This window comes from Protomyctophum parallelum (genome assembly GCF_964188405.1).
Source record: "Protomyctophum parallelum genome assembly, chromosome: 7".
Classification (NCBI taxonomy): domain Eukaryota; kingdom Metazoa; phylum Chordata; class Actinopteri; order Myctophiformes; family Myctophidae; genus Protomyctophum; species Protomyctophum parallelum.
Window position 1 is genome coordinate 42,097,686 of NC_139705.1, and position 24,484 is coordinate 42,122,169.

Sequence of the window (24,484 nt, forward strand, 5' to 3'; positions counted from 1 at the left end):
GCCCCCATATACCTATGACATCATTATTTTGTTGATACAGCCGTATATTGATACGAATAGTTTGACTGTTCAATATCACACGCAGCCATTACTCTCGACAATTAGCAACAACAACACCTTTCCTCATCCTGTCGTCCCTTCACAATTAAAGTGTCTCCCCTTTACCTCCCAATGCACATTTTACCATGTTATTTACATAAAATAGGTGTAACTTTACTAACTTAACATTAACATTGTGGGAGAGAGCAAGGCAGTGAGCGAGAGAGAGAGAGAGAGGGCCAAGAGTGGCGGCCGTTGACTGAGGGGACTTCAGTGCACTGTACACTCTTGCTTCGTGTCCCAGGTTGGCTTGGTGTGGAATGTGCTAATTTGTCCCCTATATTCAAACTAAAGTCTGATTTCCATTGATTGTTGGCTGTGTTTAGCATGTATATGGCTGTGGAGTTTTGGTACAAAATCAAAACAACTTGTCTAATATTTTGGCATGTTTAATGCCATGTTTAACCTCCAGGAAAATCCGTGTTGAGGTTCTTAATCCACTGTTTTCCATTAAAACGTCTTTGTCCTACTGTCCAGTTGGGATTGTGTTGAAGTCCAGATACTTTTAGAGCTTCAATGCCATGTGCCATGTAATGTTGAACAATCCTTTTAGTTGTCTTGCATTGTTGTCTCCACCAGGCCGAAGGCATGTGGGGAGAGTATGTTTTGCACTCCGTCCGTCCGTGTGTCCGTCCGTCCGTCCGTGTGTGTGTCCGTGTGTCCGTCCGTCCGTCCGTGTGTCTGTGAGCAGCTAATCTCGGCCACCGTTAACCCGGTCGATGCCAAATTTTGCACACACACTCCCTGGATGCCAACGATGAACCTCTGCCCCAAAGTTTCCAGAACGGCCTGTTATAGCGCCACCAGGAGGCCGCTTTGTGCAAAACAAGTTTTTGCACAGTACACCTACAGATTTTGTCCAAACATCGCACAAATTGGTACACAGTCTCTCTAGAGCCATTCAACGAAACGGGTCTTTCAGATTTCTCACACTCCATCCTGATTGGTTAAGATTGGCTTCCAAAGTTCACAGGAGTGCTCAGTTTCAAACAAAATACTGCAAATCATGAACACATCGCGTGATTTCCGTGAAATTGTGCACCCACATTCCCACTAGGCCGAGGACAAAATGCCACATCAACAATTTCAACTCAGCCTCAAGGTGGCGCTATAACTGGCCGAAAAGTGTTTTTACCTCTAACTGCACGGATCTGTGGATAACTTTGTATGCCAACTCCCTAGAGGCCAAGGAAAAACCTTTGCCTGGAATTTTTCACATCTGCTCTTTATAGCGCCACCAGGAGGCCGACATATGTAAAACACATTTTCTATTATTACTCCTTCAGATTTTATCCAAATTTCACGCAAATCGGTAGACATGATCTCCATAGTCATGTGATCAAGGCAGGTTTGTTTGATTTCTCATATTCCATCCTGATTGGCCACGATTGGCTCCTACAGTTTTCAGGAGTAGCCCGCTTTGTACAAATCGCCACAACTCCTCAACACAGCGTCCGATTGCGATGAAACTGTGCACGCATATTCCCACTAAGCTGAGGAAGAAATCCTGGTGGAGACCTGTGCCCAGAAGGGCACTTTTTCTAGTTAATATTGTATTTGTGTTGTCTCAGCCTTGCAGCTATTGTTTTACTCGTTTCTCCGACATATAGTAAGCCACATTTTTCACATGTGATTAAATAAACACAGTTGCTGGTGCTGGCTGTTATCTGTTGTTTAATCTCCAACATGCGTTTGTAGTTCTATTTTTAACTATTTGTTTGGGTTTGAAGTATTCTGGTCTCTGGCGTGCTGGTGTGTTGATTCCTTTTAGCTTGCTGTGTACCAGATAAAATGGTAAATGGTGCATTTATATAGCGCCTTTATCCAAAGCGCTTTACATAGATTGTGCATTACATTCACCCATTCACACACACATTCATACACCGATTGCGGCGGAAGCCATGCAAGGTACCAACCAGGACATCGGGATCAATTTAGGGTTCAGTGTCTTCCCAAGGACACTTCGACATGTAGACAGGTGGAGGAGCCGGGATTCGAACCGCCGACCCAGGGATCATTGGACGACCTGCTCTACCTCTCGAGCCACAGTCGCCCTTAAGAGGTTTGTTTTTTCTGTAGGCCGGGTTTCGCGATTATTATTATTTTGGCAGAAGAAGAAGGAAAAAAAAAACTAACAATAACAATAGCAGACCAAGTCCTTTCAGGACTGCTTGGTCCTTTAAATAAAAAAAGATCATAGAAATAAATATACAATAAAGAGAGTTCCACCGTGTTCAGTTTGGATCATACAGACACAGGTTTGTGTTTCCACCGCATTGTGTTGGACGGAACAATTGTCATTGTTGATGCCTAGCTGAATGGTTAGAGAGCCTGTTTGGAGAGAAGGAGTCTCCTGAGGTTTGAATCTCAGTAAGTGATGCTGAGAGGTGGCTCACCATCAGGTGGGATGAGATGTTGATCCATCATTTCTTGATCTTTCTGCTGTTCCTTCGTCTGGAATGTGGTCTCGGTTGTTATTGTTGTTGTCGTCTGTTGTCGTTGGTTGCCATGGCTGCCAGTTCCCACCTGATGTCGTGTGGGAGTTCTGATTGGTCCAGAGCGTACTGAATAACTTCTAGCTTACATAATGTCTTAAGACTAGGACTCAAGTCTAAGATGAAGTCTAAGATCGTATCCTCCAAAGAGGATGATACGATCTCCCACAATGCAACAACACATACCTGCACGCATTGGACATGGTCCTTTCCCCTTGGGCTCAACCTTCTTCCAGGAGAAGGTCTCTGGACTGAATTTCCACACATCATTGAAGTTCTGGTTACCGTTCCAGTCACCAAATATGTACAGCTCTCCATTGTAGGTAAATGCTGAGTGACCCCAGCGTCCTTCTGGTAGAAGTTGTGCAGAAGGTGTGTCCAGCCAGGCGTTTGTCTCTGTGTCAAACACTCTGATGCTGTTGTAGACCTCCTGGTCCCCACAACCCCCAAATACAAAAATCTTGGTACCAATGATGGTGGCAGAGTGATCTGATGAATCAGGAGGTGTAGTTCCTCTGGTGTTAATTAAAGTCCAGACCATTGTGCTGGTGTCCAACTTGTACATGTCATTAGTGTATCCAGTCAGCTTGGTGTCTCGTCCATGGATAAACATGACCTTCTCCAACACACAGGCTGAGTGGAAGCACCTCTCCTCTGGAACAGTCCCAGAAACCCTGGGTTGGAACCATCTGTGGGCGTCAACATCAAATGCATAAAGCACATTGCAGTAAGGCCACCCTCCCCAGATGTAGACTGTGTCTTCAACCAACACAGCTGTGTGGCCGAAGCGCTTGGATGGAACCTCAAGGTGACCGTCTCCTCTTCCTGGTTCCACTGGAGGTAACTTCTTCCAGCATAAAGACATTGTGTTGAAGACATGGACATCCATCTGTCCCATGGTGTTGAAGGTCACTATATCACAGCCTCCAAAGGAATACAGATTGTTCCTCACTGCTACAGCAGCATGATGGGCTCACTTTGGTCCTCCTGCTTTGGTCCAAGCAACAGTCCAAGACAACATCACTCTCTGTCTGTCTGTCTGTCTGTCTGTCTGCCTCTCTCGACGTCTACAGTAATTTTCAAGCATCATCTTATATCTTCTGGTGTGAAATCACACGCGACACAAACTGTTGCCATGCACGCCTTAACGACGTCAATTAGTGCAGCTGTTCATCTGCACCCTTTCAACTCTATTGCTATATTTATTACTTCATTACGGCTACCTTGGGGTCTATGGATCTATGGGTCTTCCACACGTATAGCATAGTATAGTATATGTATAGTTTATAATATAGTTTCATTATATAGATATTCCACTGTTACGTTCTTAGCTTACGCATGTTTCATGATAAATGCTTTTTATGTGATGCATTCCCATGCTTTTTTGTTCTTGCTTAATGTAAGTCACTCTGGATTAAAGGACCACTTCACCACTTTTCAACCTATCTTCATATAATAGGTCCTCACCAGTGGCGTCACTACGCAGCAACAGGCCCTGACGCAGGGTGGTCCAGAGTGCCCCCCCCCCCACACCAAGCCGCTATAGAAACAAATTAACTATGTTTAAAACAACGGTTTTGTATCAGACCAAACACTACTCTAAAATGAATAGATTCAAGCTGTGGCAAGTGGCATTATATATCAAATTCGGTCTCTTTTCTGTTTAGCCAATTATGAAAAGAAACTAAGAAAACAGCCAAAACAATGCGCTGTCAATCTATAAGGCCATGTTGCACAGCACGGAAAACTAAAAAGCGGCAAGCTAGAAATGCTTAAGGAAAACAACAAAATAATCAAGTAGGCTACTGTAAAACACTGGCATTTTATTTTAAACTATTCATTTTGTTTCTCAAAGCTGTTTTGACCACAATAAATGAGCTGATGGGCAGAATTGATAGTTAGTTGCGCAGCAGCGGCAGCGCGCTGTATGCGCCCATGCACAATTAATTATGCTCAAGTCCTCCATGTAAAATGCAGCAACATTCCATTTCCAACACAACAATGTCCATATGAAATCTCCATATCTCCATATGAAAAGCTTCGTTTGAAGACCACCCACAGGCAGCAGGCCACCTTGGACAGCGGGTTGAGAGGAGAAAAAAAGAGAGAAAAAAAGAGGTGAAGTTGAGCTATAAAAATATGGTGACGGCGCACCACGAAAATTAGACAGCAATTATGTAATTAAATAAAGAGGCTTTGCCTCTGCGCTCTGCTTACCTTATAGGTGAACCTTTCGGGATTTTCTCTCTGCAAAATCATCTATCAGGTCCTTCACATCCAGCTGGCGTGCACGGGTATTCTCGATGGACAGAGTGGCAAGTCCACTGAGCCGACCCTGTCCCATTGTACTCCTCAGATAACTTTTGATCAGCTTTAATTTTGAGAATGACCGTTCGGCTGATGCCACTGTGGTTAGGAAAAGCAGCAATACAGTGCAGACTTCGCCAAAACTAGCACTAATGCTGCTGTTCTCCACAATAAGCAGTTTTGTGAGCTCTCGGATGGTCTTCACGTTAACTAATGCTGTCTCTCAGGCACTCACGGAATGATACAAGTTGAATGGGGAATTCACAGGTTAAGTCGTGATTGTATTTTTCTACAATGGTTTGCGACGTAAAATCAACCTCAGTTAACAATATATTGTTAAGGGGCCCGGCCGCCTCGTTTATTTTTATTTTTTAAATTTGCCACCTCTTTTTTTTTTTTTCTCCCGACCTGGGTGTGCCCTCAGGCGTCATGGGCCCCCACGCAATCGCGTTGTCTGCGTCACGGTAGTGACGCCCCTGGTCCTCACTAATAATAATGATAAAATGGCACGATTTATTTCTACTCCGTCTGTGTCTCATAGGAGGGGTGTGGGCAGTTTAGAAACCGTCTTCCAGTGACATCATCATTAGGCAGATTATTTTTTAAACAATGTTTTTTTACAAAAATGTTTTCATTATCGTGAGAACAATGGCTTCTATTTTCGCATTGCAACTTTTCAGGACTAGAAAGCCTGCAGTTTTTATTAGCTTGTATTCCCCATCGATGATGTCACTGGAAGACGGTTTCTGAACTGCCCACAGCCCTCCTATGAGACACAGACCGAGTAGAAAATAATTTCGCCATTTTATCATGATTATTAGTGAGGACCTATTATATGAAGATAGGTTGAAAAGGGGTGAAGTGGTCCTTTAAGAGCGTCTGCTAAATGCCTAAATTGTAAATTGCTACAGCGTTCCCTAACACTGAGCTGTGTTGTATTTTGTGTGTGTGTGTGTGTGTGTGTGTGTGTGTGCGTGTGCGTGTGCGTGCGCATGTGCGCGGAATGTGCTCAAGCTGACTGGCTGAGCACGGAATGTGATGTATGGTGATAACAGTGCCGCTCACGTCACACGGGTGTGATATTTTTCTCCATATCGCTGTGTGAGAGACAGTCCACTGAGCAACTAAAAGTGAGGCTGGAAGATTTTGCATTTTGGCTCTTTGAGGGGAGCTAGCGCCCCCTATGGACAGCTTGGTGTGTTTGTGTGTTCTCAGGGCGGCCATCCAGGAATCTGGAGGCCCGTTTCAAGACCAAATATGAGGCCCCCATATACCTATGACATCATTATTTTGTTGAGGCCCCCCTGAGGGTGGAGGCCCGTTTCAATTGAAAATGGTGAAACATACTTAAGGCCTCCTATGGGTCTAGACCAGGTTTCTTTAATAAAGGTGTGACTGCAGCAGTTTTGAGAGATGGATGGACAGCTATAACCAGGGAGGATGGCAGGGGGTCAAGTTGGCAGGTGGATGGCTTGGATGTCCGGATGAGTTTAGCTATATCAGTGGCAGAGGGGAGTTCGAAGTAGGAGAGAGGTAGAGAGGGGGGGGGGACGACAAAAGGAGGTGGACAACTGGACATGTGAGGGGTCAGTTGCTGATGAATAGTGGCTATTTTAGTATTAAACTAGAAAAAGTGCCCTTCTGGGCACAGGTCTCCACCAGGATAGGAATGTAGGACATTGCAGCTTGCCTTCATCTGGTGGTTGGATAAAAGGGCAACAAAAGTAAACTAGGGAGTTGGCATACAAAGTTATCCACAGATCCGTGCAGTTAGAGGTAAAAACACTTTTCGGCCAGTTATAGCGCCACCTTGAGGCTGAGTTGAAATTGTTCATGTGGCATTTCTTCCTCGGCCTAGTGGGAATGTGCGTGCACAATTTCACGGAAATCACGCGATGTGTTCATGATTTGCAGCATTTTGTTTGAAACTGAGCACTCCTGTGAACTTTGGAAGCCAATCTTAACCAATCAGGATGGAGTCTGAGAAATCTGAAAGACCCGTTTCGTTGAATGGCTCTAGAGAGACTGTGTACCAATTTGCGATGTTTGGACAAAATCTGTAGGTGTACTGTGCAAAAACTTGTTTTGCAAAAAGCGGCCTCCTGGTGGCGCTATAACAGGCCGTTCTGGAAAGTTTGGGGCAGAGGTTCATCGTTGGCATCCAGGGAGTGTGTGTGCAAAATTTGGCATCGACCGGGTTAACGGTGGCCGAGATTAGCTGCTCACGGACACACACACGGACGGACACACGGACGGACACACGGACACACGGACGGACGGACGGAGTGCAAAACATACTCTCCCCCCATGCCTTCGGCCTGGTGGAGACAAAAATGACATCCGGGGGCGGAGTGAGTTATTTACCACTGAAAACAGAGCCCTGGTCTGCTACTTTAGATGCCGTTTTTGAGTGGTGGAACCACTCCAAGGAACAGCAATGTCTGTGTTGGTTCACCTATGTGTCCGCCTATGTATGTGACGTTAATGAGCATCAGTATGACTATTAGTACCAGTAGGGGCGCTGTTGTGCCAGAAACAGAAAGAGAGATAGTGCTGCACGTGCTGCACTGTTGCCTGCTAATGAGAGAGAGAGAGAGAGAGAGAGAGGAGGGGGGGGGGGGGGGGGGAGTTGCACCACTCAGTTCACACGGGTGTGATTTTTATTTTCTGAGAAGTAACCATTTTGAACATATGAGGTTTCCACCCGACGATAGGAAGCCAGTGGTTCTCTTCTAAATTGATATGTACTAGACAGGTGCCCGTCTAGTACAAGTAGGGAACGATGCAAATAGGGAACGATAGAGAACCATTATATATATATATATGTCAGAGTACCTGTCTGTCTGTCTGATTGATTAAATTGATTGAATACTTTACAAGTAAGACTTTACAAGTAAGACACAGAAAAAAAGGGGGTGGGGGGGGGGGATCACCTATCTAAGGGAGAAGTGATTATTTCCCCTCCCCTTGGCCTGTCTGTGCTTTTGTGCCCATGTATGTAGAGGAGGATCGGCGGTCCTGAAAAAGTGCTCGTGCAGTGTTTAACGTCTGTGGAAAATGTCTGAAGAGGGCCATGGACAGAGCCTTTTCTGGTGGTTCTGGAATGGACAAGCGCACTCCCTCTAGTCGTCTGCGATGTGGGTGGCAAAATGGAAGTCGAACGGTTCTCGAGATGCGTATAGACTTGTGTTGTGACTTGTGTTGTGACTTGTGTTAAATGATAAATGAAATTTGTCCTATTTTGTTCAATATATTTATTTTTATTAAACATGACATGAGCTTTTATAGAGCGGCTTGTTTTGAATAGGCAAAGTATACTATACAGTATTAACATAGTTTGCTGGGGGACCCCCTGGAACCCTTTCAAGGACCCCTGGGGGTCCGTGGACACAGCTTTGAGAACTATTATAGTAAACCACTTACAGAACTGTACATTAATCATTTCAGGCCTATACTGTATACTTTGTCAAACAGCGGAAAACCCAAAATAGTGACTCCAGGGTTAATGTGGTTAAGGTTTCCACCTCCAGTTATTACACTGACCGGGGCACAGTCCGAATAAAGAGAAAGGAAAGAGAAGAACAGGACAAGACTAAGAAGACTAGACGAGCACAACAAACAATAACTCAGTCACACTGTCAGTCAGTCACAACAGAAGCGGCTAAACACCATGCACACGACCCACAAAACGATATAATTAAGGGCATATTCCAAACCTTATCCGACATGATTAGATTTTCTCCGTCATGATTAGATTTTTTGGCTGGGGACCCCCGGAAATGCTTTTGCCATGTCTCGCGAACAATTTCAGATGGGGTCTGAGGGTCCTTGACATGAAAACATTTGAGAACTAACTGCTTCATGTCACTGCTCCTTTTTGCTTTCTTGAAAAGTGGTGTTCACTTTGAAAAAGGTGTTCTTTCACAAGATGACAGGCAGAGATTTACGAGGCCTCCCAGCTTTGCTGTTCCTCTGAGGACAGTTTTACGCTGAGCAGAGAGCACAGCAGAGAGCTGAGGAATCCCCCAGGGAGGTGACCTGAGTCAAAGTCATTGTCTGCCTGCCTGCTATGCTTGCCCACTGCTGGTACAAAAGAATATCTATTCTCCTTTTCAACTTGGCAATGGAATCGTGCTTAGCGCTTACTGTATGTAATGTACATTCATACAGTATGTGCAGTATCTTACTGTACAATAGTATGTCATTGACTAATACAGCAACAGCAGTTATTGTGTATTATTACAGTAAATATTTAGTGTCAGCCAGCCAATTGGAGACGTTCTGGGCGCGGTTTACACTCTAGCAGCGCCTTGGGGTGTGATCCCAAATCATGCAGCAGTAATATCTTTTTACTCTTCTATTGACATTTGGATTGTGTCAAAGGTCATGTCTCACACCTAAACACAGGATCTGAATGTCAAGATTAAATGTATCCCCGAGCAAGCGGACTCTATTATCTCAATGGTAAAAATGTCAGCACTTGTGCAGGATCCCGAGGAAGTCAAGGCGAGTACACCCCATCATGGTCGCTGACCACGACTATGCAGACGACAAGACATCGCCCTAATCTCGGATACAGTTGAGAAAGGAAGGGAGCTACTACTGGCAGTAGAAAAGGAGTGCAGGAAGATCGCCCACACTTGAGCCTCAAGCTCAATGCCAAGAAAACAAAGGTAATGACAGTCAACACCGAGGACAAAACCATTGCCACTGTGCAGACTGCTCGAGCGAGTCGAGGACTTCAAGTACCTCGGGGCCTGGACGGCCTCAACTGAACTGGATCTGAAGGTTCGGAAAACACTTGCCTGGAAAGCCTTGCACTGGATGAGGAGAGTGTGGAAATCAGACATGAGAGAAGACCTTAGAGGCGGCTGTCATAGCTACTGTGGAGTCAATACTGCTGTATGGGGCCGAGACATGGACCCTCACAGTACAACAGGAAAAAAGCCCTGGATGGAGTCTACACAAGAATGCTACGAATGGCGCTAGGTGTCACATGGACGGACCGCATCAGAAATGTGGACCTCTATGGGGACCTAGACCTACCACAGGTCACGGACCAAGTCAGAGAGAGAAGGATGAGGCTGGCAGGTCACTGCGTCAGGCACCCAGAACTTGAGGCAAGTAAATTGACCCTATGGGAGCCAACCCAGGGCAAAGCCAGGAGGGGAAAGACGCGTACCACCTATGTAGATGTTCTGCGGCACGAAAGCTTGGCTGACAACACTGCAGAGCTCAAGAACCTGATGTTGGATAGGAAATTGTGGAGGGCAGCGATCCAGGAATCCCGAGTTGGTGTTGGCTAGACCTCACTCTCGCAGCAACTAACTGTGCAGGAAACCGTGTTAAAATCCGTGGTAAAACAGGAAAGTTACATAGTGCAGTGTTTTTACTTTAAGTAAGTAATGTACATATACTGTATGTATAACATATTTAACCCCGGCATCCAATTTTTGGGCATGTCATAGGCGAAAATAAAAGGTTTTGCTACGATGAGACAGTTTCTGTGCTGCAGCAGTGGCTCAGGAGGAGGTAGATTGGCCACTTGGAAATCAGGCGGTCCCCGGTTCGACTCCTGGCTCCCCCTGTGTTGGTGTCGATGTGTCCTTGAGCAAGATACTGATTCCCTAACTGCTCCCGGATTGATTGGTTTTATTTTGTGATATCACACAAAAAGAGCACAATGCCACTCTCCAGCCATATACTGTAATAGCATCACGTGGATGAAAACTCAATAAGAACGTTTATTTCCATTGTGGTCCTCTTCACAAAAAAACATGAAACATAAACAAAAACACAACAATACATCAGACAGTTACAATTGTACTGTACATAAGTGCATATTGTAGCAATACTAAGCAGGGCAAAGGGGTTGTATATATTTTTTACTAAAAGAAAAATTTACCAGAAAAAATTACAATTAGCAGGTTGGTCCGCCATCGGTGTGTGAATGTAAGTGTGAATGTGTGGGCGAATGTGTGAATGCAATGCAAATTGTAAATAACTGTGGATAAAGGTGCTATGTTAACGCACTATTTTATTAACAATTTAACTGCTTTGTTAGTATGAACTAAAATAAGTGTCAATCCTAAATTTAGGGCCAGTAGTGATGACCCAGACCCCATCATCATGTTATTTGCAAGGAACGCCCCAGGGCGGCGGCCCGGTTCCGGCGAGCCTTCCCGCGTGTTAAATCACTTATAAATTAAACAGCATACTGTATTACACACCAACCTTTGATATACTTGTCTCGTTAAAGAATACATCACAACGGGCTATGAAATATTTGCGGTTCATGGGCGTATGATGTGATTTGATATTCCTCAGTTGGCACACTGAAAAGTGAATGTAATGAGTTTAAATCCCATACATTGGACTTTGAAAAGAAGGCTTTGGTTATGACTCAGAAGAATAATAAAGTACATTCATATAATATTATTATATAATAATATAATATAATTTTCTCTAGGCCTCTGCTGTAAAATATTAATTAAACATGGTAAGGTCCCCGTCATGAAAGAGTTTAATGAAGTGAGTCTGTCATCTTATTCCCATAAAATTATAAAATTATTATAAGTAATATATTACTGTAATATTATTACTTTCCCCATAAACGATTAGTGTACTATAATAGCCAAATCAGAAATCAGTGATTATATTACAGACAGTACTAATCAAACTGAAGAAATACAAGAAACCACTTGTTATTTCCACCGATATATTTAGTTTAGTAATGATGAATGGAGAGAATAGCTGTCACCACAATGTGTTGCGATGTGATGAGCTGCTATTTTCACATGGTTCTCAACTTCTCACCGTTGGATGCCAGAGACCACGATGGGTCCCAATGGAAGCTTATGTGTGCATTTGGTTCCACTAGACCTGTACGTGCCCGTTGGCCACCGGCCTACTAATAATAGTACGGTCCGTGGTCATACCACCCGTTTTAGCTACTGTATCTGTCTGTGTCCCTTTTGTGCCCATACTGTACAGTATATGGAGATCTCTGTAGTATGCAATACCCGTTGTCATAACACCCATTCTAACTGTCTGTCTGTGTCCCACATGGAGATCTGTGTATCTGTCTGTCTGCCTGTGAAACTGAAAGGTGGACTGGTTAAGTAATCAAATGGCAGGTGTGGGGTTGCCATGGCAATCAATTGGCTGAAGCAGAGGCTGGGAATTGCACAGGTGAGGGGACTTTGGCTCATTAGGTCCACTGGCAGAGCCTGACCAGAGCCTTTTGTGGTATTTCTGGACAACGGTGTAAGCCACCGACTCAAGGCTGGGCACTGCACCCTGTGGTGGTGTGGAACGTTTGTGTCAAGTCGGTGGGGCAAACGGTTCTCAAGTTACGTGCATTACAACCGTACACACACACACACACACACACACACACACACACACACACACACACACACACACACACACACACACACACACACACACACACACACACACACACACACACACACACACACAGACACAGACAGGCGCATTTATAGTTAGATGTTGTAGTCTCAGTCTCAGTTGACCTGTTTAAGACTGGAAAACTCTGGGATACTCATGTATACCTGCCATTACATTATCTATATATCTTTATTTGTTTCATTGAAGTTGTTTCTACAGTATCTTTCCCCCCCCCCCTTCTGCTCTCACTCTATCTCTATCCTCTCGGACAAACACTAAACCTGTGACTGATTGTGATTTCCTGTTTTTCAGGAGACATGCATCTCTGCCCATCGAAGTCACCCCCCCGGAGAACCCTGGGAGCCTGGTGTCTGCCGCAGCCTGCAGGAGAGGCTTTCCCTGCCGCAAGTGGAAGTCCGCCTCCTCTGGGTACAGTAAGACGTTCTCACCATTTTACACGCACTCGCACACATGTACAGTAGCAGTAGTGGCTCAGAGCCTCTGCCAGTGCCTGGTGACCAAAAGCCTAATATCTCTCCTGGCCAAGGCCCATTAGGCTAGTGGTTAAGATGTTGGAATTCCATGCAGGGGACCCGGGTTCGAATCCCAGGAGTTATACGCACGCACGCACGCACGCACGCACGCACGCACGCACACACACACACACACACACACACACACACACACACACACACACACACACACACACACACACACACACACACACACACACACACACACACACACACACACACACACACACACTCTCTCTCTCTACTGGTTCTTCAGCTTAGTTCAGTATGAATTAGGATTTTGTTGCTGTTGGGCAGCAAAATGAATGCCACACACACACACACACACACACACACACACACACACACACACACACACACACAGTGGTGAATGCTTTGCTGTCTGTCTGTCTCTTTCGATTATAGACCAGCATCCTCTGCATTTTCATCATGTTCCTTGGAATGGATGGTGGATGAGTTAGACGGGGAGACAAACACTGATTTTATGAGACTTTACTGGAGCTTCTGTTTGGTTTCTCCTCCACATAATATCAGAGGAGAGTGCAACTATCCACATCGTATGGGTAATAATTCTCCTCTGACACGCCACTGTTGTTGTGTGAGGCTAGCACCCAGTGGTGTGTGTGTGTGTGTGTGTGTGTGTGTGTGTGTGTGTGTGTGTGTGTGTGTGTGTGTGTGTGTGTGTGTGTGTGTGTGTGTGTGTGTGTGTGTGTGTGTGTGTGTGTGGGTGGGGGGGCATATTAGAGCGGGAGGGAGGAAAGAGCATATTAATATGCCATTTGTGAGTTGCTGTGTCATGTCTTCCAGTATGCTGTGTCATGACATTTGTTCCAGAGATGATTTGTGTAAGCCCATTGACAGCATTACAGTGCAATGTGTAACCGTGAACGAGCTCATATATAACGTTTCTGAGTTATTGCTGTCCTTTGGGGTTGCTCTTGCTGTCATAAATAATGTATCATTAACAATTAGTCGATTCGGTTTTTCAGCCCTGCTAGTGAAGGGACCCTAAGGATGATTATGTCCGCCTGTCCGTCCGTCTGTCTGTCTGTACGACCAGTGCTGCGGTGCTGACTAAGCTGTTTAGCTGCTGTTGGGCAGAAACCTTGTCTCTCCATAACTGTTAAAGGGGAATACCACACATTTTTAACATTTTACTATGTCATTAATATACCTTAGAGCTGGAAATAATAAAAAGGTCCCCCCATTCTGTGTTGCCTAGAACTGGAGGTCTGAAAAAAAAAAATGAAAAAAAAAATGATGTCATCAAGATGTACTTCACCATGTTAATGATTTTTTAACACAACAGCTCTAAGGTATATTAATGACATAGTAAAATGTTGAAAATGAGTGGAATTCCAGTCTTTTACCGCCGAGATCGTCTTTTGGCGCCTCTTGGTCCAAATATCCTCTGTGCCGAGATCGCCTTTTGACGCCTACTGTATTTTAATATAAATTGATTACAACTGTGTGCTCTATGCACTCATAACACTCCGGTTCGGGTGCAATAAATAAAAACGGAAATGAAAACTCTGCTGATGATCAAACATTCGCTGGACCTGTTACGCGATTACGATGACAGCGCGAGCGGAGAGAGAAGAAAGTGAATCGGCTGCATGGCAGGCAATGCTGAAGTGACACAACAAGTGCTAAATAATATAGATATAGGTCCAGTGCTGGTTGATCTGTTTGTAAAGCATTAAACTATTAGTATTTTTTATAGAGTGCCGAAGACCTTATGTCACTCTCTCATCCCCTGGTTCACAGAAGTTTTTCTCTGTGGAGAATAACATGAGGTCATCTTAGAATCGTCTCATGAAATAATTGTGGTCCAAAAATAAACAAACTGTCTCTGCGATATTGTTGGGGAGGTGTCTCTGTATCGTTTACATAGTCAGTCATTCATATTGTTGGGGAGGTGTCTCTGTATCGTTTACATATAGTCAGTCATTCATATTGTTAGGGAGGTGTCTCTGTATCGTTTACATATAGTCAGTCATTCATATTGTTAGGGAGGTGTCTCTGTATCGTTTACATAGTCAGTCATTCATATTGTTAGGGAGGTGTCTCTGTATCGTTTACATAGTCAGTCATTCATATTGTTAGGGAGGTGTCTCTGTATCGTTTACATAGTCAGTCATTCATATTGTTGGGGAGGTGTCTCTGTATCGTTTACATATAGTCAGTCATTCATATTGTTAGGGAGGTGTCTCTGTATCGTTTACATATAGTCAGTCATTCATATTGTTGGGGAGGTGTCTCTGTATCGTTTATATAGTCAGTCATTCATATTTGATACAGTCTGTCGCGTGGTCGCGGCCAGAGGAGCAGAGGAGCGGGGAAGCCGGTGGGCTTGGGGGAGCTCACACAACTAGCATGATAATTAGTGAGTCGCACCTGTTACATAGCGAATATTCGCTTCCTGCCTCTCGGAGTTAAATGTCTTTCCGAATATGATGGTCCCCCATTGAAAATGACTGACTGGCCGTCCTGAAGTACACAATTCTTTTTAAATTTATACTTAAAGTGTAGCGACTGTGGCTCAAGAGGTAGAGCAGGTCATCCAATGATCCATGGGTCGGCGGTTCGAATCCTGGCTCCTCCTGTCTACATGTCGAAGTGTCCTTGGGCAAGACACTGAACCCCAAATTGCTCCCGATGTGCTGGTTGGTACCTTGCATGGCTTCCGCCCGCAATCGGTGTATGAATGTGTGTGTGAATGGGTGAATGTAATGCACAATCTATATAAAGCGCCCTGGATAAAGGCGCTATATAAATGCACCATTTACCATTTAGCATGTAACAAAAGATTGTCTATTGCTATTTGGAAAAGGACTTCCTAACCTATAATGAAAAATCCCAAACTATTCTAACCTTGCTTAAGTGCCCTAGTAATAGGGCAAATAAAATGTTGGTTTTGTGGTGATGTCTTTGGTTCAAACCACTTTAATCCGGTCAGTGTGTATAAAAGTATCATGGCGGGTGATGTCATTCTTTAGAACTTTCAATAATTGCAGCAGACTGGGAAGAAACGGGTTAACGAGGTGCTTTGGAAGTTGAAAGGCCGGTTGTTTTTGCCGGAGGTCATGCACGTAAGCCTGGTTTATCGTTAGCTGTAAAGCAGAATCCTCATATCTCCTCGTTTCAACTTATTACGTTTTTTCGTACAGTAAATGAACACCCTAATTCATCATACATGTAAGTGTCACACAAAATAAGTGTAAAATATCTAGAAGCTCACTTGTGAGCTGGTAGATTGGCTATTTTCCACTATTTTAATATAGTTTTTCAAATGATAATAAAGAAATGGAACAGTGTTTTGGACATACAAGGTTTGTCGACGCGACAGCAACGCTATGCTCCTGACATATCAATTCCAGATCAGAGCCTCCAGGTGAGACACTCGATAGTGGAGCAGACAGTGCTGCTGTGATGAAAGCTGAACGAATGTCAAGGTGCTTCTCGTTGCTCTGTCGGGTGGAAACCTTGTATGTCCCAAACTGATTGTCTAGTCCAATCCAATCCAATCCACTTTATTTATATAGCACGTTTCAAAACTCAGAGTTTACAAAGTGCTGTACAGGAGAAAAAATCACACCAGTGTGAACCGAGTGTTGCAACTCCCGTCTATTGGTTCTCTGTATCGTTCCAATTTGTATCGTTCCAATTTCTTCTCTGTATCGTTCCAATTTCTTCTCTGTACTCTGGTGCCCCCTACTGGTATAAATAAGTAACATACTCGTGCTCACTTATACATACATACAGGTACACATACAGGTACCTACCTACCTAGGTACACGGACATTGCTGGATGTAGGAGTGGTTGCACCACTCAAAAATAACAGTCTAACAGTGTCGCCTAACCTCAATGGGTAGTCATGGCATCAGCTGCAAACAAATCAGACAGCTCCATATATGGGTACTATATATGCCAATATAATGATCATAATGACATCTGGGATCTCCATACATGGGCATAAAAAGGACATGGACTGACGGATACAGAGATCTCCATATATGGGCACAAAAGGGACACAGACAGACGGGTACTCTGGCAAAGCCCCGACACTATGACTCAGACATATTGGTTGTATCGGCAGCACAGTGTACTGGTGTGAGGGCAACACAGCGGCCCGAAACCCTATACAAACCCTATACAAGCCTGCACTTTTACTTTCATGGGGCATTTACAGGGGAAAAAAAGAAAAAGTTTAAATATGGAGATACACGTTCTCTGCCCGACAGCGACGTGTAAGTGCAATTTGAGTTTGATGTGTCTGCGAGGACGTCCAATCAACTCGCAGACCTGTACACAGAGCACTGAGCAGCTGCCTGATATAATATGCCAGCAGCACAAACACACCCGAAGGGAGTAACTGTTACTGCAGTTCATCTATCTTTTTATCTGTTTCTTTACCCGCTTACTCTCTCTTTCTCTCTCTCTCTCTCTCTCTTCTTCCATTGTCTGTGCATCTCTGTCTCGCTCTGTCAAACTCTCTCGGGCATGCTGCTCCTCCACCTGGGCTTATACATTATCGTCATCCTCTCTCACTTTTACAGAGCAATAAAATGCAAGCCGAAAACACGCCTTAGCGACTTTATTGCTCTACAAGAGAAGTGAGAGAGGCTGTGTTTCCGTGACTGTTCCCATTGTTATGTACACAGTAAAACTCCCCAGTGTTATTAATTTATACATTTGTACAATTGTACCCAAAATGGATGCTTAAAACCCATTTAGGCCTGATTCTGCTGCTAAGGGTAGATCTTTAACCCATTAAAACCAGGTATCTGTGTCATTTTAGTTTTTAGTGTTGGCTATTCACAAATAGCATGTATGCAATTGTACATTTACTTATCTTGCATTTTTGAAAATCTTGAAATTGAATAATTTAGCTTTTTTTTTTTTAAGTACAGTAACCTTCCCTTCTTGCGGTCAGTGGCACCAAACAGTTTCAGAATGCGGGGTCCGCAGCATACAGTATACATATCAATGTGGTTGTCCTTAAGTCACCAAAGAGTTTGAGAAGAACTGCTTTAGAAGGCATTATGTAGAATGGTATTAAGTCGAACAGAAAGCAGCGTAATTGATGTCGGCGGTACAGTACAAATCTGCATGCTCATGGGTCTACCGTCTTACCGATATTAATGATGCTCACTGTGCACCACCAAAGCAGTTCAGAGTTATAGCCTAATTATCAGACAAGGAGCAGACAAATGGATGGTCTGCCCCTAAAGGAGCCTGCCGTCTGCACCGAGAAGAGAAATGTTGTCTGTGATGCACTGTTAGGACCAGACCAGCCGCACACAGCGTAGAGTCATTTAAAAAGCTTCAATCCGTAATACCCTACCTGGGATTTGAACCAGGCACGACATTCCTAGTTTCTTCCACTCATGTCAAGATGAAATAAAACTGTGCTATTGTCGCTGTCAGGCAGAAATACGTATTTAAACTTTTTTTTATTTTATTTTTGTAAATGAATGCCCTAGTTGATCATACTGTAGTACAGCTTCACACAAACACATAGCAGATCCACAAGCTCGAAACTTGACGTGACGCGACCAGGAGAAGACTACCTCAATTCACCATGCATTGTTGTGCTCTAATATCATTTTGATGAGAAATATTTTTTTATGGAATGTATTATATCGGGTAAAGTAAGTAAAGTAAGTAAAACATGCAAGTACTTCTGCTTATCAGCATCTAATGTAAATATAATTATGAGCTGCAGAGGCTGCACTGCCTCTGCAAAGTGCAAAGCGACCTGAGCGACATTATATGTCAGTGTCCTTGACTTTGTTCATCACATATTGTAGGCTGGTGGGTGTGTAGTTGAGAGAGGTGGTGACGGGATATTACTAGCGTCTCCCAAGATTTGCTTTGGCTAGCTTTGTTATGGCTTTGGCTGGCTCGTACATGTGTAGTAATTGTCTGGGAGGAAAAGGGCAGTCAATATTGGCTCTCACGATCATGACATTTGAGTTGACAAGTAACTGTTATAGAAAATAATTAGTGCTATCCAACGATTAAATATTTTAATTGTGATTAATCACATGATTTATCTATTTAATCGCACGATTGATCGCAATTAAGCAATTATAAGTATTTTATACCCTGTGCCTTACTCTGCGGTTTTTGCAGGTGCTTAAGGTATAGTTATTGTAGTCAGATCACTGCCATGTTTCTCTCAGCGTACGACAGTGTCACTCGTGACAGAACTGAGCTACAATCTCAGAATGCAACGCATCCGTGGCGCATTGTGAGCTTGTAGATCGGCTGTTCTTGGTGATTTTGGCTTAAAACGGGTTAGTCTCGTCAAGGATACTATGGTCTGATCTAGGCTTGAAGAGTTAAAGTAATTCTATGAGAGTTTAAAAACATCAAGCGTCACGATAGTCCAGACAGGCAGATAGTCAGTCCCACGGTCACACACCATCCAATTGCATTACGATGCAAGACGCACTGATCTACAGTAACACATACACCCTAAATCCTAATGGTTCCATCTACTGTAGGTGGTCCTTTGAAGCAGAATGCCTCCTCACTCTCTGCTACTCTACACGCTCAGCTGAGCTCACCGGCACCTCTACTGCAGGACAAAACTGATAACTCCATCCACTTCCCCAACCTCCTGCTGTAGTACCATTTAGCCTTCACTATATGTCATGTTTAATATCTGTGGATCTTTAAGTTATTATGCCCCATAAAGCGGTCAGATGTTATTTTCAGGTTTGTGTAATAACTGTGTGTGTGTGTGGCTGCTGCTGCACTACCTAAATAAATAACTCATTTTTAGGGGTTATGGCATTGTAAAAAAAAAAAAAAAAAAAATCAGGAAGCGGTTCCTTCCTGATTTGTCGCCCCCCCCTGAGGGTCAAGTTCAAATTACGCCCATGATTAATCTATACAGTATCACAGGAGCAGAGCTACACCGCTACATCCGATGCAATACCGTTGCAATAATGGGTTTATCTCAACGGAAGTGTCTGACTGACTTACAAGTAGGCAAATACGTAACATCATTCAATGCAGACTTTCCATTTGAGGGTTTTTCTTTTTTCTCTGCTACAGTACAGTATGTGTAGTAGACACATGACTGCAATAGGCTATGTAATGTAAATGACATGTTCCATGTTCCCTTTGATAAGCTGCCCGCAACCTTTTGCATAGCCTAAGGTGTAACCTTTACATTCAGAGTTAACACAGAGTATGTCACTGTGCAGGAATGCACTCACCTCCCTAATAAAATCAGCTTTGCCCTTTGATTGTAAAATATGCCTTCTACAACAGGACAAACATACCTTGTTCCCCTTTAAAGCCCAAACCGCACCAATGCAACTAGTCGCAAAACCTTGCAACAAAACAGTTTTCAGGTCAATCGCACCAGTGCAACTCCTTGCAACATTGCGGATAATGGTTGCAAGTAGTTGCATGTCGCACGGCACATGTATACTATTGTACCGTATGTATGTATTTGGTTAAAATGGGTAAGGTTTAAAAAAGGCAAAAGCATGCTGTGTGTGTGTGTGTGTGTGTGTGTGTGTGTGTGTGTGTGTGTGTGTGTGTGTGTGTATCAATTGCTACAAATAAAGGTCGGTTTGCTACACAAGGCTGTTACGACCTAAAACCACAATCAGGCAGATTTTTTATATTTGGGGTGGCGGTTGATTGTTGGATGATTCCATTTGTATTCTCTCATAGTTAAATGAAAACTGAGGAATTCACAACTCACAAGGTAGATCGTGGTCCCTGAGATGAGAATTGTATCAAATGGGCGTCCTGTGATGTGATCCATTTCAAACTAACTGGGAGTCCTTGAAATGAAAAATGGTTGAGAATCATTCAAAGAATATCTATTTCCTCTGAGAATTATTTGAAAGCCTTAACAAGATGCTACTGGTGACAGATGAGTCAGCGCCGGCAGGTAGGGGTGTGTGTGTGTGTGTGTGTGTGTGTGTGTGTGTGTGTGTGTGTGTGTGTGTGTGTGTGTGTGTGTGTGTGTGTGTGTGTGTGTGTGTGTGTGTGTGTGTGTGTGTGTGTGTGTGTGTGTGTGTGTGTGTGTGTGTGTGTGTGTGTGCGCGCGTGCGCGGCTGCTTGTACATCAGATTTACTCCACGCACAAGAGCTCATTAAGTCTGGCAGCGCTCTGGGTGGTCCTTGAATTTAGAGAGGGTCTCGACCCTCATCTAAGACACTCATCAACGTGATGAAGATGAATGAATGCTCGGCTCACTGTTTTTCTGCTGACTTCTTCAACAGTCACTGTGACCAAGTATAGTCTACTTACTCTCCATTATTTTCTTAGCGATCATTCTACTGTATATCACCTTCTTTATCGATTAATCGGATAATCAATGCATTTCTTATATCGTCTGAATTTGATATAATTTGTTGCACGTATATCGTGCAATGACTGAAATCAAGCCCTTAACAGTCATGATTTAGATTTTCAATCTTTGTATTAGCTATTAATTCAAATTATTTCTTACATTTGATGGACTTTTGAAATGTTGTATTATTTTATTTAAACATATTTTAATACATTTAACAAAGGTATTTTAGGCCCAGGCCGTAGCGTAACGGTCTGGGCACCGGACTGGTAATCCAGTCGCAGTGTGCCGCGGGTTCGACTCCCGGACCCGACACGGCCTTTACTGCATGTCTTCCCCCATCTCTCTCCCGTTTCCTGTCAGCCTACTGTCTGTCCCTTCAAAAATCAATAAACGGCGTAAGCCGCAAAAAAAAAAAAAAAAAAAAAAAAAAAAGTATTTTATCTATATTTTAAAACATTTTCCCAGGGACCACCTGCATGCCTATTATGCCATGGACCACTAGTAGTCCGTGGACCATCCGTTGAGAAACAGTGGTATGTATAGACATGGGATGCATCGCATCAGTGGTCCCCAGGTTATTCTCAGTCAGGGTGGTGGTCCCCAGGTTGATTCTTAGTCAGGGTGGTGGTCCCTGGTTCACAATCAGTTGCACCAAAGTATCCAAAGTTGCAGATTATACAAGCTCGAAACTTTTATTTTTTTATCCTGAAAAGTAACAGCTTTGGACATGAGGTCTCCACCCGACAGATACAGATTTACTGTATCAACAAAATTGATTAACCACTTAAGCCCTATTTGATACTGTACTTAAACGGTGTCACAGCCGTGACAAGCTCACAACGCTTATAGATTGCTTATAGATCGTTTAGCACCCCTAAAGTACAGTAAAATCCCTAGTGTTAATGATTTGATGGTATTTGTGTATTAGTATTTATACAGCACAGCGCTGACCTTCTGATTCCCAGATGTCCTCTCAAGCCACTACCCACTCAGCTGCGGCCACCCTAATTAAATTAACAGTGAATGTTACTGTGTCCCATAAAATCTCCATCTGTCCCACTCATTTTCACACACTCTCCGACTTAAAAGAAATCTTCACCACGTCGTTTCATCACATCACCCGATGGCATGAAGTGCCTCATCATCATCGCTTCGCAGTTTGAAGACTTTTCTCCCCTTTTGAGGCGCTGTGCCAATCAATTCCCCACAGCACAGCACACACACACACACACACACACACACACACACACACACACACACACACACACACACACACACACACACACGCACACACACGCACACGCACAGGATACAACACCCAACAGAGTTGGATCCTGCTGATTCAGCTGCCAGTGAGGAGCCCCCACCGGGAGTATGCGGAGGCTCCTTCCTACTCCTCCTGGCCAACACTCCCCGCTGACAGGTGCCGCTGACAGGTGCCTGACAGGTGCTCCATCACATTTAGAAGGAACCGGGTTATCACACTATCAGAGCTCGTGTGGACTTCATGTCTGCTATACAATTACAATACCAGTAGTTGTCAAATGTTATCATTTAAAGGACCACCATAACGCTGACGCGCCTGGTGGAGCCCCGGTGTAAGGGTCCATTTGGTTCTATTTGTACACTCTCAGTTATAGACCTGTAAGGGTCCATTTGGAACCCCACTGAGTAAACCAGAGCGTCCCTGGACCTCACTTTGAAAAACACTGCAATAATGTGTGCAATACGTATGAAATGTTTGATTTAAGTTGTTTTTTATTAAAACATTTAATGAAGGTCAAATGATATAGATTTTATTTTATTTTATATTATATAGGAATCATTAAAGGGAACCGTTAAGGAATCGGACCGTTAAGAGGGAACCAAAATGGTTAAAATCCTAAAGGATCCCAAACCTAATCAGAACAATAAAGATATTGCATCAGAACAATGGAATTTAGCTTGACAGTCAGCCAAGTTTGTCCATTTTAAATCAACAGTGGATTTGATTGCGTGTGTGAGTGTGTATAAATCCCCTCACTATCTCTCCCACTCTGTAGTCCACTGTAGGGATTTAGGTTTGTTGTCAATTCTCTTTCACTATCCTCGCCCATGTCTGTCTCATGCATAGTGCACACTTCTCTGCTTTGCATCCGTCTGGCTCGCTCTCTGTCTCTCTCTCTCTCTCTCTCTCTTCTCCCCTCCTCCCTTTCTTTTTGCCTCCTTCATGTGTTGTAATCATGCATTTATCTTACACACAGTTATCTCCCACCTTCCAGCCATCATCTGGTCATATCTCCTGCCAATCCCGTTTACTTCTCTGTCCATGCAGCAGTTTTTTCTGAATCTTGGGGCGGACATCAAAAAGAACTGTTCCCTTTTCGTGACGTATCTCTTGTTAGTGTCTGTCAGCACTGACGACAGAAGTGAGTAGTGAGTCATCATTGCTGTTGGGCAGAAGTGTTGTATGAAACCATTCCAAAAAAAAGAAGGTAAAATTAAAAACTGTTAAAGCCTGCTATTTTCCATACACTCTTGTATGACGAAGTTCCGCTGTTAAACATGTCATTTAGTGTGAAATGTGCTCTGTTCCTTCTGGGGGGGGGGGGCTGTGAGTAGCGTGTGTGTGTGTGTGTGTGTGTGTGTGTGTGTGTGTGTGTGTGTGCACTGCACTGCACTGACTGACTGACTGGTTGTACTGTTTCCTGAGTGTTGAATGTGTGAACCCTGAGCCCTATGGAGCCGTAAGACAGCATGCACAATCATATTGTTGGTGTCTGGCAGAAACCTCCTATATCGATATTCTAACTTTTTGTCTTTTTTTCTTCGTGCATTTAACAGCATACTTGACAGCGTCACACGAAAGCATCAAAAGTACTAAATCTGGGGCACGGTGGCACAGTTGGTAGTGCTGTCGCCTCACAGCTAGAAGGTCCTGGGTTCGATTCCCGCTGGGGACGCTGTGGGCACTGGCGGCGTGTTCCCTCCTCCGCGTCATCAGTGCCCATACCCGAGGCGGGGGTTGGCGAAAGGGCCTTTCTGTGTGGAGTTTGCATTTTCTCCCCGTGTCCCCTAGGGTAGATACCCTCACAAAAACATGCCGTAATCCTGGTCTCTAAAACTACCTCCCCCTGGCCAACCGGGGCGCCTGATGGAGGGGAAAGGAACTGGTTGGAATAACGTGTCCCTTCCACGCGCTACGTCCGGCCGGGGAAATTCCCCTCTGTCAGGTGAAAAGAAGCAGCTTGGACTCCTCATGCATAGAAGGAGGCATGAGGTCAGTCCGCTGCCCCCCCAGGTTGGCAGAGGAAGTGTAGCGCCCAGGAT

General features: G+C 44.1%; 1 protein-coding gene across 3 annotated transcripts in view; it reads left to right on the forward strand.

The window, feature by feature from the left end:
* The window catches only part of LOC310862237 (IQ motif and SEC7 domain-containing protein 1-like), a gene marked incomplete at its 3' end in the record, with an annotated part of 207,144 nt that overhangs the window by 55,994 nt on the left and 126,666 nt on the right, over positions 1–24,484 (forward strand). For all 3 annotated transcript variants that reach the window (XM_083770038.1, XM_083770037.1, XM_083770032.1), the window contains exon 3: positions 12,624–12,740. In XM_083770038.1, the coding sequence (XP_083626164.1) occupies positions 12,624–12,740 (117 nt within the window). The remainder of the gene's footprint in view (positions 1–12,623; positions 12,741–24,484) is intronic.